The 16,085-nt window shown below is 38.0% G+C and overlaps 1 protein-coding gene across 1 annotated transcript in view; it reads right to left on the minus strand.

Moving 5' to 3' along the window:
• Positions 1 to 5,597: 5,597 nt before the first annotated feature.
• Positions 5,598 to 16,085, minus strand: part of kcnj3a (potassium inwardly rectifying channel subfamily J member 3a) — a 38,098-nt gene continuing 27,610 nt past the window's right edge. The window contains exon 4 of the mRNA XM_077537018.1: positions 5,598 to 8,159. Within this exon, the coding sequence (XP_077393144.1) occupies positions 7,570 to 8,159 (590 nt within the window). The 3' untranslated portion in view covers positions 5,598 to 7,569. The remainder of the gene's footprint in view (positions 8,160 to 16,085) is intronic.

Here is a 16,085-nt window from a genome sequence, read left to right on the forward strand (position 1 = left end):
GTTCCCCAACATTAGCAGCTTCCGGCTGTAGCTAACGCTGCCTTGTAAACAGTGCTAATGCTAGCTTAGTGTTGCTAACGCTACTATTTTGTTGAAGCGTTCTGTGTGGCTATTTATCACAATTATGCGCACTTTCACAATCACATGCCATTAAGAATGACAATGTTAGAGAGTGCTGTGGCTTTGGTGCGAGATGGAGGGTGTGAGGGGGGGATTATTGAAGTAAGGCTACATTGCTAGCGGTTTGGAAAAAAAAAAAACTAATGTATTGACGTTTTTTTTTTTTTTTTTTTTTTTTTTTTTTAATGGTTATTGGTTAATTATGGAGATAGTTAACTAGAAGTAATAGTCCATCCAAAATAGTTTGTGTTTAGGTAGTATTCTTCTTACTGCTGCTCTTCAATCATAGAAAAATGTTGCTTCTCAAGGTATTATGCAATTGTGAAATATTGTTCTCTCTACCTGCATGAAAGGAACGACCTGTTATATTTCCATCATATTTGTTTTATGGCGCAGATATTTCCAATGAGCCTCCACGGAGAATTCTTCATCCTAGTTTAGTTTATAACCGCACAGAGCACACCGGAGCCTTAAAAAGCTGATTCCAGCAATTTGACAGCGATCACAACATAAAAAACAGCCACATTCCTTTTTCTTCTTCTTCTTTTTTTTTTTTTTGGGGTAATAGCGCGACTGACACGCCAATAAGTGTCCATGGATAATGTAGCGGTCTTTTTCCTGACAGAATAATATAGAACCTGAAAGGTTTCTACAATACAACAAAGGGGGAACTAATCAGGTCTGACAGGAGAGGAGTTGATGGATGAAGTCAGCTGCGTCAATGTCAAACACGTCAGGATGGAATTGGACAAGAATGCTACGCCTTCGCCTCCGGTGTTCACTTTTGTACTTTTAATGCACCCCCTCAGGGCCAGAATTGCTTTACTTGCTCATTGATATTCAAGACAAAGATGAAGCTTTTCCTGGATACGATGATACTGACTCCCGGTATTACACTTGAAAGAGATATTTGAGGAAATCTCTTTTCTCATTCCAGCAGATCGATATCTGGTCAGAAGCGCGTTGAAGAACGGACAAAAGTGATGTCATTTCAATTTTTTGTAACAAAGTTGACCCCACCCCTCACTAATTCCAGTCATGATTGTGTCGCTTGAGTGGAAAGCATTAAAACAATAAGTTGCACAAAAAAGAAAGATGACGATATCCGTTGCGCTTTAAATTAATACGTCATCGTTGTAAAAGTAGTTGAATGAATAGGCCCACTCATGCTGATGATTGGGTCGATTAGAAGCAATTTTTCGGCCACTTCAGATTGTGTTCAGAACAAGCTCTTGTACTCATGGTACTTAAGCTTTAATTGATGGCGGGAAAATTCATTTGAAGAAAAAAAAAAAAAAAAAAAGAAGAAGAAGAAGAATTGTGCCGATAATATGAACCTCTAGTTAAGATGATTGAACAAAGTAATTAGTGCAACACTAAAATTACCCCCAAAAAAAAATCAATTCCAAGACACAACTTTTTAGATTTTTTTTTCCCCCCAAGAATAAATCATAATAAAGTCTTAAAACCTGTGGAGAACCCAAAGACAATTGTAAAGAGCTCAGACCTACGTTGGCTATAAAAAGTCTACACACCCCCTGTTCAAATGCCTTGCGGCATTTTTCTTCCTAGCAGCAGCTTGAAAGTTGTGTGCCAGTGCTGACTTATATTGACCCTCGAAGCTGTTCATAATTCCCTCCACCTTGACTAAGGCCCCGGTTCCATTTGAAGAAAAACAGCTCAGAGGCATGACGCTGCCACCGCCATATTTCACTGTAGGTACAGTGTTCCTTCTTTTTGTTTTTTGTTTTTTTGTTTTTTTTTGTGAGCAGCAGTGTTGTGTTTGGAATTTTGAACAAAAAGTTCAACCTTGCTTTGGATCAGATCATAACATAATTTCACACATTTGTTTGGGAGATTTTATTACAGTTAGTGATGTCACTATCTAATCAATTAATCTGTCAATTATTCATTCGATTAATCAACTAATTGGATTAATTTAAATTTTGCATTGAGGTGTTTTTTGCCCCTGATTACTGTTGATTAACCAGTGATTGGTGTTTATTTTGTACTTCATATAGTGATTTACAAAAAAAAAGGTGGATTGATGTTGTACTATGTTACCGGTTCGGTCATTGTTTTACAAAGTAAAACAGATGATTGCAAATGTCTTCTTAAACACAAAAGATAATCAGTCTTCTTTCATCAAGACTACAGAAATCAGTGAAAAATTACAGTTATGCTGAAATCGGAGGATTTGGACAATTTTCAAATGGCTCCAAACTATTACTCGATTACAAAATAGTTAATTTAATAATCGATTACTTTTGATCGATTACTTTCTGACCATAATTCCAAAAGGTTTTTTTTTTTAATATAACAAAAACCTGGCACTCAAACAAGGGTGTGAGGACTTTTTATAACTACTGTATCTCCAACTGAAAATCTGTGGCATTGACCTCAAGGGCTGTTTCGCGAGATGTCTTCACAATCTGAAACAGAAAATGTACGTGAGTCATTGCAGGAATTGCTTTCCATTTGTCCGTTATCGGCAAGTCTGGACACGTTTTTCTGTTCAGATGTTGTTTTGTCACGAAAGCTGCCAACGAAGATCTTCGGAACATCTCTCAAACCGCCGAACGTCCTCTTTACCATTTCGGGGGCGCTCGCGTCTTTTTTTCTAATCGCCGTGCGCGTCGGTTACGTTGCATTATTTCAATTCCCGCCTGCTCTTTTAGGTGCAGTCCTAGACATGTGGCTGCCACGATGACAAAAGGAAGCAGAGGGACGTCGGCGCAAAGATGTCCTTGGCGATAACGAGCGAGCGTGTCCTGACAGAGTGAGTGTTGATTTCGGTTGGGCATCAAAAGAATAATACACTTCGCTGACACTCACTTTGCTCTTCCGATTGTTCCCGTGGGTTTGTTTTGTGAGATCCCCAAAAGAGGTTACGAACATTAGGTTAAAAAACAGAATTAGCCGAGCTTCTGGTGCTTCTTTCACAGCCCTTGATTTTTATCTCCTTAAGCTTAAAAAAAAAATAAAAAAAATAAATAGCCTTCTTATTTACGGCCTATGTGTGACAGGAAGAAAGTGCATTGTGAATATTGAAGAGCAGCGGTGATTTCACAGAGTAAGATCAAAACAATGAAAGTGCCAGAGGAGAATCTCTCTGGCAATGACAGTGGCGCACAAGCCTTTATCTGGCACAATTTTAGAAAGAGATCACAAACAGACGCAGCATGTATTTTTAATAAGATTAAAAAAAAACTGAAGTAGGGCGGCAACTATTAATTATTTCGATAATCAATTCATCTGTCAGGGCGGCACGGGTTCGAGTCCAGGCTCCGGCCTTCCTGGGTGGAGTTTGCATGTTCTCCCCGTGCCCGCGTGGGTCTTCTCCGGGTGCTCCGGTCTCCTCCCACATTCCAAAGACGTGCATGGCAGGTTGATTGGGCGCTCCAAATTGTCCCTAGATGTGCTTGTGTGAGTGTGGATGGTTGTTTGTCTCTGTGTGCCCTGCGATTGGCTGGCAACCAGTCCAGGGTGTACCCCGCCTACTGCCCCAAGCCGGCTGGGATAGGCTCCAGCACCCCTTGTGACCCTTGTAAGGAGTAAGCGGTCAAGAAAATGGATGGATGGATTCTAGGGCTGGGTATTGATTCAGATTTCCAGAATCGATTCGATTCGATTCACAAGGATTCGATTCACGATTCACAACGATTTTCGACTCAGTTGAGGAATTCATGCAGCACCAATTTTAGACAGTCGAAAGTACCAATGCTGCAAATAGTAGAAACTTCTTGCTTCTAATTTAATGCATTAGTAAAAATATGGATATTTCCATTAAGAATCGAATCCATTGCAGTTACACTAATAATCTGTTTTATTTAACATGGCCTTATGAACACAATAAATATTATTTTAAACCAATTACAACCACAATATAGGCTGTGTAAATTAAGTGACAAAAAAAACTGACACTCATGACATTCACATTGTTGTGTCATCCATCCATCCATCCATTTTCTTAACCACTTTTCCTCACAAGGGTCGCAGGGGGTGCTGGAGCCTATCCCAGCTGGCTTGGGTCAGTACACCCTGACCTAGTTGCAGATTGTTGTGACAGTTTTATGCATGGGATATGAAAAGGCGTATCGATACGATATCGATATATCCATAGTTTGAACACAGCCCTATCTGTCAATTACTTTTAATACTTTACTCGCTGAACTTGGGAGTTGAACAAACTAACTTCCAATTACTTGACACTAAAGAAAGCTGTTACTGTCATGGCATGGCGGAGATAAATTATTACCTGAACAATATGTTGATTGTTCACTGGCAAGTTTGCAAGTGATGCGGCAAAAGGTGAAATAATGCAAAATTTGGTAAAGGCTTCTTAAACGCCACGGGCAGGCGCTCAGCCGCTGGGAGCCGGCAATTGCGGTGATTGACAGTTTGCCCGTCAATCAAACGGGACAGAGAAGGTGGCGGAGAAGTTACCTCGGCAACAAGTCAACTCGTCAGGTGTGTTGCCGTTCGGGGGTTATAGCGTTGGGAACTTACTGTGTGCAGTCAAAAGAACGCTAAAACAATGCTGTTAGATCTTTATTCCTGAAGAGACTTGGTATCATACAATGTTTTGAATGCAAAGTCAGTCAACAATGAGAATGGGGCTTGATCAAGATGAGAGGTTTTGTATTATTGCTTTCGTCAAAGGGGAACGCTGCCCCAACTTCTCATGCTAGCTTAGTGTTGTGTGACCGTGAAGATCAACTGTTCAATTGGGTACAAAAAGAGGAAAGTAGTGCGCAAAACTATTGAATTTAAAAAAAGAAATGTTTGCATTTTGGGTTTTTTTCATCATTTAAATAGGATATCTAAATAAAACAGTGTCTATTTCTACCCTTTTCTATTTATGGTAAACAGTATACAGGACTGTCTCAGAAAATTTGAATATTGCGGTAAAGTCCATTATTTTCTGTAATGCAATTAAATAATCAAAATTTCATACATTCTGGATTCATTACTAATCAACTGAAATATTGCAAGACTTTTATTGTTTTAATATTGCTGATTATGGCATTTTCAGCCAAATATCTTATCTCAAAATATTAGAATATTTCCTCAGACCAAGTAAAAAAAAAAAAAAAGCCATAATCAGCAATATTAAAACAATAAAAGTCTTGCAATATTTCAGTTGATTTGTAATGATTCCAGAATGTACGGCATTTTTGCTTATTTAATTGCATTACAGAAAATAATGGACTTTACCACAATATTCTAATTTTCCGAGACAGTCCTGTACAGTGCAGTTTATGGTGTTAAATAGTAAAAAAAAAAAAAAAAAACTTGGAAAAAGTTTTTTTTCCAACTTGTTCGAAATCCAAAACAATTTTTCCCATTATAATTAATGTAAATAATGTTAATTCGTTCCAAGTCAAAAAAAAAAAAAAAACTTGAAAAAAGTTTTTTTTTTTTTTTTTTGACTTGGAACGAATTAACATTATTTACATTAATTATAATGGGAAAAATTGTTTTGGATTTCGAACAAGTCGCTTTTAGAACAGCCTTCTGGAACGGATTATGTTCGAAAACCGAGGTTTACCAGTAAGACAAGCAGATGTGACTATTGAAGCACTAGAAGTTGTTCTATTGAACTGCATTACTAGTGAGGACTAAGGCTAGTACATGGATCTTAAGCTGGATCTCAAGAAAAAAAAAAAATGCTGAAACAGCTTTCCATACTTAAATGCTGACTGATAATGTGATGGAGTGACTGCATTGTGCTTCTCAAGTACAGGGACAGACCCTTTGAACTGAAATGTGACTTTAATAAGCATGTGGAAATTGCGTCGCCGTTTGTTGCCCTTTTCAGCCGGGACATGAGATGCAGTGGGAAAAGACCATCGTCGAACAAAGTAATCCAGTGTTTGCGCAACGAACAGAGTCGTTGAAAAATGGCACGTAGTAAATCATCACGCTTATGAAACAGCAAAGAAAATACCGTGAGCGAACATGAAGATGGAAACAAGGTAATATAGTTAAGGCTAAAACATCTTTGTCTATTACCTTTTGTATAGTCAGTTAAGAGGAGCATGCAATCAACGGAACAGTGCCACAACTTTACATTAAACAACAAAAGCAAGAAACTCAAGGAACAAATGGTATGTGCCACCCGTCGCCACAAACTAAAAATCATCTCATGTTGGTTTTAAATCGTATGGCTTTGTGCAATTTTCCACTCTCTGTAGATTCACTAATGAACTTTTTTTTAATAAACAAAACATGCCAGGAATTATTGAGATTCGGTTCTTACATGCGCTGTTTTCGTACATGCCTGATTGTGCTGATTGTACACCGTCCTAAAAAGAGTCAGAAGGTCTCTCGTCATTGCGTGTACGTACTTGTCATACTTCCAGGGCAGATGTGCTCGACTCCATCCAATCTGTGTGGCATTTGTTCTTTTCATTTTCAATTTGCAATTGAACGTGGTAATAATAATAATTTTTAAAAAAAGGGACTCATTATTCTGTTTTTTTTTTTTTAATCTACCTAAAATGTAAATTAATTTATTATTGTAAAATTGTTTATTTATTTATTTGTTTTTAGAGTATAGTATAGTTTTATCTATTTTTCTATTTATGTATTTATCTATTTTATTATATATTATTTTGTTATATTTAATAAATAAACTCAAACTCATTATTCTGTTTTTTTGTTTTGTTTTTGAAACTAGCTAAAATTTAAATCATTTTATTATTATAAAATTATTTATTTATTTGTTTGTTTTTATAGTATAGTTTTATCTATTTTTCCATTTATGTATTTATCTGTTTTATTATATATTATTTTGTTATATATAATAAATAAACTCAAACTCATTATTCTGTTTTTTGTTTTGTTTTTGAAACTAGCTAAAATTTAAATCATTTTATTATTATAAAATTAGTTATTTATTTATTTGTTTGTTTTTATAGTATAGTTGTATCTATTTTTATATTTATGTATTTATCTATTTTATTATATATTATTTTGTAATATATAATAAATAAACTCAAACTCAAATTTAGGCTCAGATGAAAAAACAAACAAACAAAAAAAGAAAACTCAGTTTGATTTGTATGTCTGGTTTGTGTGACACGTTGAAGGAAGTTCGGAAGCAAGAATGAGTAAAAGATATGTTAGCTTGCTAACCCTCACAATCAGACCACGCTCCATCCATCCATATTATGACGTATAATATGCGCAGCTGTGGAAATGATTTGCTCCACATTTAGAATGTTTTGATCTGAGCCTAAAATTGAAAAATGAAAACTTTTCAGTTCTATTAAAAAAGCACTAAATTGGTCTCTTTTTTTTTTTTTTCAATTTGCGATTGAAAATGGAAAGAACGAATGATACGCAGATTGTGTTTGTGCACATATTGTACATGAGAAAAAGGTTGTCCAATTCATAAAGCGGGAAATAGTACGAGGAGAGTCGAAAGACGGGTGGGTGGCTTCTTTATGTAAACCGATCGGAATTCATCTTTCTGAGTTTGGGCGGCAGGTGTCCGTCCATCCTGCCTCCCCCGGCCAGTCGCTGCAGCTTGGGGGGTAAGTCCGCCACCGACTTGCTGATGGGCTCTGTGCTCATTTTGGAAGCCTTCCCGCCCTGCTTGTCGTCGGACACTCCGGGCACGGAGCTGATCCGCTGCAGCTTCATGGGCAGGTCTCCGAAACTGTAAGTCATCTCCGAGGTGGTGGAGCTCATCCTCAGCAGCTTTTTGGGCAGGCCGTCCCGTCCCGTGATCTTCTGGAGCTTGGTGGGCAGCTTGGTGGTGCTGTCATTGTCCTCCAGTGTCTCAAGGCAGTCTAGGGAGCTGTTCTTTTCCCCGCTGTTGCACAGAGACGGGGCCATGAGGGGCGAGGACAGGAGCAGGGCCTCCTCCTGCTCCTTCACGCTGTACGGCGGGGTGGGCACCTCGAAGGTGGCGTGGAACTGGGAATAGTCCACCTTGAAGAAGCCTTCCTCCAAGGAGATGACCGGGAAGAAGCGGTGTCCCCACAGGACCTCGTCCTCGGTGTACGACGTCCTCGCTTGGCACGTCATCCCTGTCGGGCGGCACAAACACCAGATGAGAAGTTGTCATAGTAACTTCAGGGGTGTCAAATTCATACGTATATTAGGGGTGTCCATTTGTGTGTCCATTTGGAGTTAATTTAAAGTTCCTTTGACGCCACAAATGTTTTTTTAATGCACGATTAACTCATTTGCTCCCAATAACGTGTAAATACGTTTTTTTTTAAATGTTCCACGTGTCCCAAAGACGTATTTATACGTTATTTTTGTTTTGTTTTTTAATGCTAGAGCATACAAGAAGGCTTTGATACAGAAATGGTAGTTATTACACAAACGGCCAGTAGGTGGCAGCAGAGCACAGGAGATCAACCAGAGCCATGTAAAAAAAAAAGCTCAATTACTTACAATTTTGAATAGATTAGTGAAAACTGATGAAACTTAGCTCTCTTCTAATGCTAATTGCTGCAAAACGGAAACAGATAGAAACTTACTTTTTTTTCCTGATGTAAGAAGAGACTTTAATCTTTCTTTTGATAGGTGCTTTTATAGCAATTGAACACAATATTCTGTGGGCTTTGCAAAATCAGTCAAAATCCAGTAAAACAGCCGGGAGCGAACGGGATTGCGCAATGTGAAAATGGCTGGGAGTGAATGAGTTAATGACCGCCCCTTACTTGGAAAGCCTGCACTGGGGGAATTTCAGTCGCAACGCAGCAGACACGTCACACGTCAAAATTTGGCAGTAATAAATGTAATAATAATGCATATATTTGTGGAGACTGGGGTCAAGCTGTATTTTACAATTTTAAAAATGTGCAGTATTAGACAAGATACTTCATTTTAAAGATTAGATTAGCTCTTAATATGAATAGAAAAATGCACTGAGCTGTTGCCAATGTCTTACAAATGCAATTATGCCATCTAGTGGCAGAAAAATGACCTCAACACAAATCAATATCACACTCGTTTTTGACAGTATAGTACATGTTTTTAATTTTATGTATTATTATGAAATTACTGTACAGATATCCAACACATATATATATATAAATATATATATTCCTTTGATATAAGTTTTTGCAAGAAGAAAATTAAATGCCCCACTAAATGACGCAACAGACCAGATCTGGCCCTGCGCCTTGAGTTTGACACCTTCAATCTCGTTCTTCAGCAAAAGCCGCAAATTATCTGTCATTGCGTTGCCCGAGCAAGGACTAATGTTTGTCGATGATTAAACGCGGTGGCGCTTTTATCACAGGCTTGGCACTCGTCCATTACAATCCACTATTTAGGTTTGTGGCAGCTTTTTCATTTTCCCCGAGAGAAAAAAAACACACACAAAAAAAACACAACTCGCTTGATGACATCACGGACACAGCTGCCAAAATAAAAGCTTATAATTAATTGGCAGTTTTTAAACCCGATGTTTATGAGCAACTGCAGAGTGACTCATAAAAAGGACACTTCAACCTGAAATTAGTGTGAGGTAGATGTCGCATTAAACTCTAAATGCGCTTGTCATATATGGTAGACTCAATTTGTCCACTAAAATGTTCCATTCATGGAGCAAATATTACACAGTTACGTCGTAGCTCTTCACACACTGCTGAAGTCAACAGTAGTTGGCGCTACACATTTGACACACCGACAAATTTATCATGTGTGCCGAAAAAGAAGAAGCTATTTTTCACAATTATGTCATTATATTAAGTAGAATTTCATGTCAAAACAAATAGTGGGTTCTCAAGAGCAAATAGTCGTACTGGTCTAAAAAGAAAAGTATCCCTAATATTTAGCAAAGCTAACAGTTAGCCTAGCTTCTTCAACAACTAATCATTCTATCTTCTGCGCCATGCTGCCTCTCACAGGATAGTCTTGGTACTACAGTAGATGTCTGGTATGCTACCATCTTGAGTACACCACGTAGAAGAAGTAAGAACACAGTCGGGTCTTTTATATCTTTTTTTTTTCTTTTTTTAAGAGCTCAGAATTGTTCGGTAAAAAAAAAAGAAAAATCGGTTAGGATGTTAGAAGTCAGTATGTGTTGTATCCCGCTTTACTCATTTGTGCTACTCATCATCCAAATTCATCTTCCATGGGGACGGGAATACCAGAAAGGGAATTAATTTCTCCAAACTTTTTTTTGTTTTGTTTTGTGTTGCTAAAGGCCAGCGCATAAACCAGTAAATCTAAAATATATTATGATTTATTCCAGGAAAGCTTTCACTCCACAAAAGGGATAAAACATAACCTTTAGAAATAAAACACAGGTCCTCCGAGCTACTTGTGTTTAGTGCACTAGGGGCGATAAAGGATTACTTGCTGGAGGAGCAAAACACTTGAGAACCGGTTGCAAGAGCGAAAAGCCTTCAGGAGGTTTGTCTTTCTTTTGATGGTCGTGATGAGGCTGCTTCATGGGGCTGAAGGGGAAAGTCAATCCAGGGCTGTGTTACATTAACCATGTACTTAGCTGCATCTTTGATCATTTTGATTTGTACAAGGACTGAATAGAATTCTGAATACTATCTATCTATCTATCTATCCATCCATCTATTAGGGGTGGGGAAAAAAAATCGATATCGCAATATATTGTTGCGCTCCCTGTTGCAATAAATTATCGATACACTGACAGTAGATATCGATGTCATGTGTCCAGTTGTGCAGTGTGTTATGTTATAAATGTTTATGCACTTTAATTTGTCTCACTCTACAATGTTTACAATGTGAGGCACAATGCAGAACTTTGTATTTTGTAAGAGTTTTTGCATTGAATAAATGCATAATTAGACATTTTCCTTTTTATGGGCATTTGTTTGGCTTTTTCAGTCACATATAGACTTAGACTTAGACTTAGACTTGACTTTATTGATCCCTTTGGGATGGCTCCCTCTGGGAAATTTACATGTCCAGCAGCAATGAGAACAGATAATAAAATCAAAAATAATGAAATCAATCAATAAATAAGGTTATTACACCAGAGATTGAATTAATAATAACAGCAACAATAATAATAATAATAATAATAATAATAAAATGAAAAATAAGAATTCAATCAATCAATATATCGTGATATATTGCTAAAAGTTTTTTTTTTGACAATATATCAAAAATCGTAGATATCGTGTATCGTGATATTATTGATATCGTGAGTCAAATATAGTCACAGTATCGAATTGTGGTTTACCCATATTGAGTGACATAATGAAAAAAAAAAGTTGCACACTGCTTAATAATTTCTCCCCACAGCAAACACAATATTTGAAGACTTTTTTTTTTTTTTTTTTTTTTAATCAGCCTGTATTTAACAGCCATTTTTTTTTTTTTTTTTTTTTTTTAAAGGACATCTGTGAATCCCTCCTGATGTGTTGCCACTCAACAACACCACTGGCCAAAGTGAAAGTGCTCAAGCCGGTATAAAAGTGACAACACTGGATCAGCCGCACGTTATTTGCTGCTAAGCGGCGACAGCTCATCACCATTACCGAGTCGCTGCCATTATAACCCCCTCGCGTTACATCTTACCACTTTGCCTGCGGCAGAGCTCCGAGCCATTTCACCATCTTTTTTTTTTTTTTTTTTTTTTTTTATTAGCGCGAGCGAGCTTTCAAATAATCGATAATTGAGTTTGCGTCTAAAAAAAATAAATAAAAAAAGATTAAATCCGTTTTTATCCGTCCAAAGAGTCCTCCTCTTTTAGCATTAAGGAACGGCTGCGGGGCGCTGGTTCAAGGTTTGTTGAAATCCATTAGGTAATTGGTGACTGCGCCGGCTTATTATCATAGATTTTAATTACCGCCTTAAAGCCGCGATAGCAGCCGGCGTCCAAAGTGAGACGAAGACGTCATGATTGAAAGTGGAGGCATCTGCGCCCAAGGTCATGAAAGAATTGCGCCTTTGTGCACAAGCGCGGATGTGCATGTGACTGAACATTCAGAGCATCGGGGGTATTCATAGTATTACTTCTGCACAATTGCCTCCATGTCCCGAGGCCTTTAGTCATATGGAAGTGTGCCGCAATGAATCTAATGGGGAGGGGAAAAAAAAAAAGCTCATCAGAAATAAAGCCGCGGTTGGGAGTGAAGCGCGATAGCAAACCGGGAGCCTCTAAAATGCGCGGGATGCGACCGTCGCCACGAGTCGGCCTTATCGAATATTACAATCGATGCTGGATTGCGGCGGACTCCCCCGAGCACACCCACAAGATCAAAATAACAAGCTTCGCAGTCCAAACAGATAAAACCAATATGAGCCCGAGGGAAAAAAAAAAGAAGCTTGCTACAGTAATACACAAAGATAAAGCTGGATCCAGCATCAATTAATAATGTTCTGTTGCACTCCGAGTTGGAGTTACTGTAAGTCTTGGCAATGGAGCGCAACACTTAGAAATACAGCAGCGGCTGCCTTAGTGGGTGCTATGACTGAATTGTATGAATTTCATTTATTTTTGGCTTAAATCATATTTCCCCATTGAAATGAATGGGAATGCCGTTAATCCGTTCCATCCCTGCAAAAAAATAAGTATTTATTAATGATAAAAACAACACTTCACTACGTTACTTACTAAAAAGTTAAAAATATACACTAATGACTTAATTGAATTAAATTAAAGAATTAAACCATTTTTGCCACATTTCTTTGCTTCAATTCAATGGACATTATTCTCCTGCATATAGTGTATGTGCCTAAGCCACATTTGGAAAATTAATATATATGCACATGGCGATACATGGAGCCAGTCAAAACTCCTCAGTAAGCTGAAGTAATATTTGTTTTTCTTCATAGAGGATAAAGAATATGTGAGTGAGTATTTCTTTTTTTGGCATCTGCTTGCATGTGTTGCTCACGTTTGTGTTCAAATATTCTTCGCTTAGGTTTATGAGTTAACGCCACCAACGTCACACCAATGCTATTCGTTAGCTCATCAATGGTATTTTGCATCGTTTGTTAGCAACTTAGCATTAAGCTAAACTTATGTTTGTTTTAAATACACAACCTCTAATTCTTTGTTCTATACTTAGTTTTAAATTGGAAGTGACAATAAACAACTTGAAGACAATTTTAGTTTTATTTTTTAATAAAAAGTCCACGATCTTTTTTTTCCTCTCTCTCTCAAAAAAAAAAAAAAAAAAAAAAAAAATCCACCATCTGTCACCTGTCACCTGCTGGTTGTGAAATGCCCCAAATTTTTACAAGTAAGTCAAAGCAAAAAAAAAAAAAAAAACATGCCTGAATGACAGCTCATATCTCTAAAAACTCAGCAACGCTTTATCTAAAATTGAAGAAACTTGCTAAGTACAAAATAGCATATAGTTTTCACATTAATCCAGTAATAGTGGACTGAAAATTTTGACTTGCCCCATGTGCTGATAACCCACACGACGGCGCTACATTTTTCCCTCGTCTGCAGACACTCGCGGAAAAAATAAATAAATAAAAATCTGTAGTGTGGGCTGTCTAATCATGTTGAAAAGGGACAACGGTACAACCCTTAATCATAGTTATTAATATACTCTCAATTGTTGTAGGTCGTTCAAGGATTGACACCTGGGTTGCGGCAGTAATTAAAGAGGTGTTTGTGTCACCCGTATTTAATTGTGTTGCTAAAGAGCAGATGTTCGGCATCACGCACACATACAACAGCGGCGATGAGGCATCCAGCTCGATTCGATTTGAGAGATTTGCACGTGATGTACAATACGCCAGACACAGATCTCAACGTCGTGACATAAAAGATAAAAAAAAATGTGGCATTAAACGACTTGTTTGTGTCTCAAACCTAAAATTAGGAATTCAGACAAAAGAGAAAAGCCACAACGGTGTGTATTTCATATTATGGGCAACACCTTATGTAACTCCAAGAAGCCACGCTTGCCTGAGACTCTGTGTTGCTATGGAAACCAACTATAGGAATCTGTGTACTCCAAAGTCATGAGCCTCCACGCTGCTGCTTGAAAAGTAGCAGTGACACGCTAGAACGAAAGTCAGGACTCTTTTTTTTTTTTTTTTTTTTTTTTTTTTTTTTTTTGAAAATGGGATTTCGCTGCAAAAACATTTTTACCATCAACATTGTTCTTTGGAACAAAACTTCGGCCACAGTTCATTTTACACAAGTTGGCAAGCACAGGTCTGTGACATGTCCAAAATGTCAGGTGGGAAAGAGTCTGACCCGAGCGCGACCCGACTGAGGATATGCTGTAAAATGAAGGAATTGATAATGATCACGGTGTCAATCACACTTGCGGGAAATCAAACTACTCGGTAAGGAAGCAATTGCGGTTGTTGGAACGGAGAACAGGTCGAAGAAAGGAGAGGCAATTACGACTAAAGAATGAACGAGGTACCTGGAGACAGGTCAGTACCATTAGCAAAAATTTCCAAGACAACACTGAAGCAAGAATGGACTTGAAATGATTAGTGAGGTATTAATCATGTCACAAACTGAAAGTTTTTGTGGCGTTGGAGGACCCAAGTGCACGGAAGCAGCAAGGGAAGGAGTGCAGGAATAACAGCGCCACATAGGTGCTATTCGTTAGCCTGTTTATGACGTTTGCCATCATGTGCTAGAATTAAGCTAGCAGACTTCAAGGCAAAGTTTTGTCGTATAATATTTTTGCGAAACACAGCACTCCGAGAAATTTGTAAGTTGTGTTGCTCATGTATCAACGTGCAACAGTATAAAAATAACAACCTTAGCAAATTAACATTAACTCATTCACTCGCAGCCATTTTCACATTTCGCAGTCCCGTTCGCTCCCGACTGTTTTACTGGATTTGGACTGATTTTGCAAGGCCCACAGAATATTGTGTTCTATTGCTATAAAAGCATGGAATCTACCAAAAGAAAGATTAAAGTCTCTTCTTTCATCAGGAAAAAAAAGTATGTTTCTATCTGTTTCCGTTTTGCAGCAATTAGCATTAGAAGAGAGCTAAGTTTCATCAGTTTTCGCAAATCTATTTAAAATTTTAAGTAATTGAGCTTTTTTTCTACATGGCCCTGGTTGATCTCCTTTGCTCTGCTGCCACCTGCTGGCCGTTTGTGTAATAACTACCATTTCTGCAACCATTCTTTGCAGTGGAGAGGCTGCATCAAAGCCTTCTATATGCTCTAGCATAAAACAAATACGTCTTTGGGACACTTAGAACATTAAAAAAAACGTATTTATACGTTATTGGGAGTAAATGAGTTAATAGATGTGCAATATTGCCGTTATCGTTACATCCCGAATACATAGTACGCCAAACACAGGAGGGCCAAAATTCAAACCTCGAGTAGTCACGTTTGTGGGGCTAGCTACACAAGGGCTAACTATTGTATAGAGCTGGCACGTTAGCATTTTTAGTTGTGTAAATGAGCAGATGTATGCAATTTGTTGACTGTATTTTCTACTATCATTTAGAATAGAATGGGGGGAAAAAAAGGTATTCAAAAACCAATTGGAGGAAATGAATGTCTTTGGAATGACCCCATTGTTACCAAAACTAACATGGACTTCAAATCAAATCAAAGCAATCATGACTTGAAAGTCTAACCTGCTAAATTTATCTTGCGGCCCTCTTATTTAAATGTGAATATGCTGCTTATCTTTTCCCTATATGACAACAAATTAAATACTTTTGAGTTTGAACAGCTGGTGGGTGGCGAAGGCAATCGGAATACATCAACAGGGGGGGTGGGGGGTGGGCTCAATAACGACAATGCTGCACTTTTCTATTTTTTTTTTTTTCCTCGACTATTTCTGACATTTCACAGAGCGCATTTTAAGAGTCATAATTACCCGACTCATATTTCAGGCAATAAAAGAGAATCCGCGCACAGCCACCATCATTGCGGGGCTCATAAACAGCAGGAAATGACAACGCTTGGAGAAAAGGTGTTGGAGGGAAGCTGCGGGGAAGAAAACATCATTGGAGTCTTCTGACGGAGACGTTGCTCATGCAGACCGTGCAGGGGAGAGAAT

The sequence above is a fragment of the Festucalex cinctus genome, chromosome 11 (assembly GCF_051991245.1).
Source record: "Festucalex cinctus isolate MCC-2025b chromosome 11, RoL_Fcin_1.0, whole genome shotgun sequence".
NCBI classification, from domain to species: domain Eukaryota; kingdom Metazoa; phylum Chordata; class Actinopteri; order Syngnathiformes; family Syngnathidae; genus Festucalex; species Festucalex cinctus.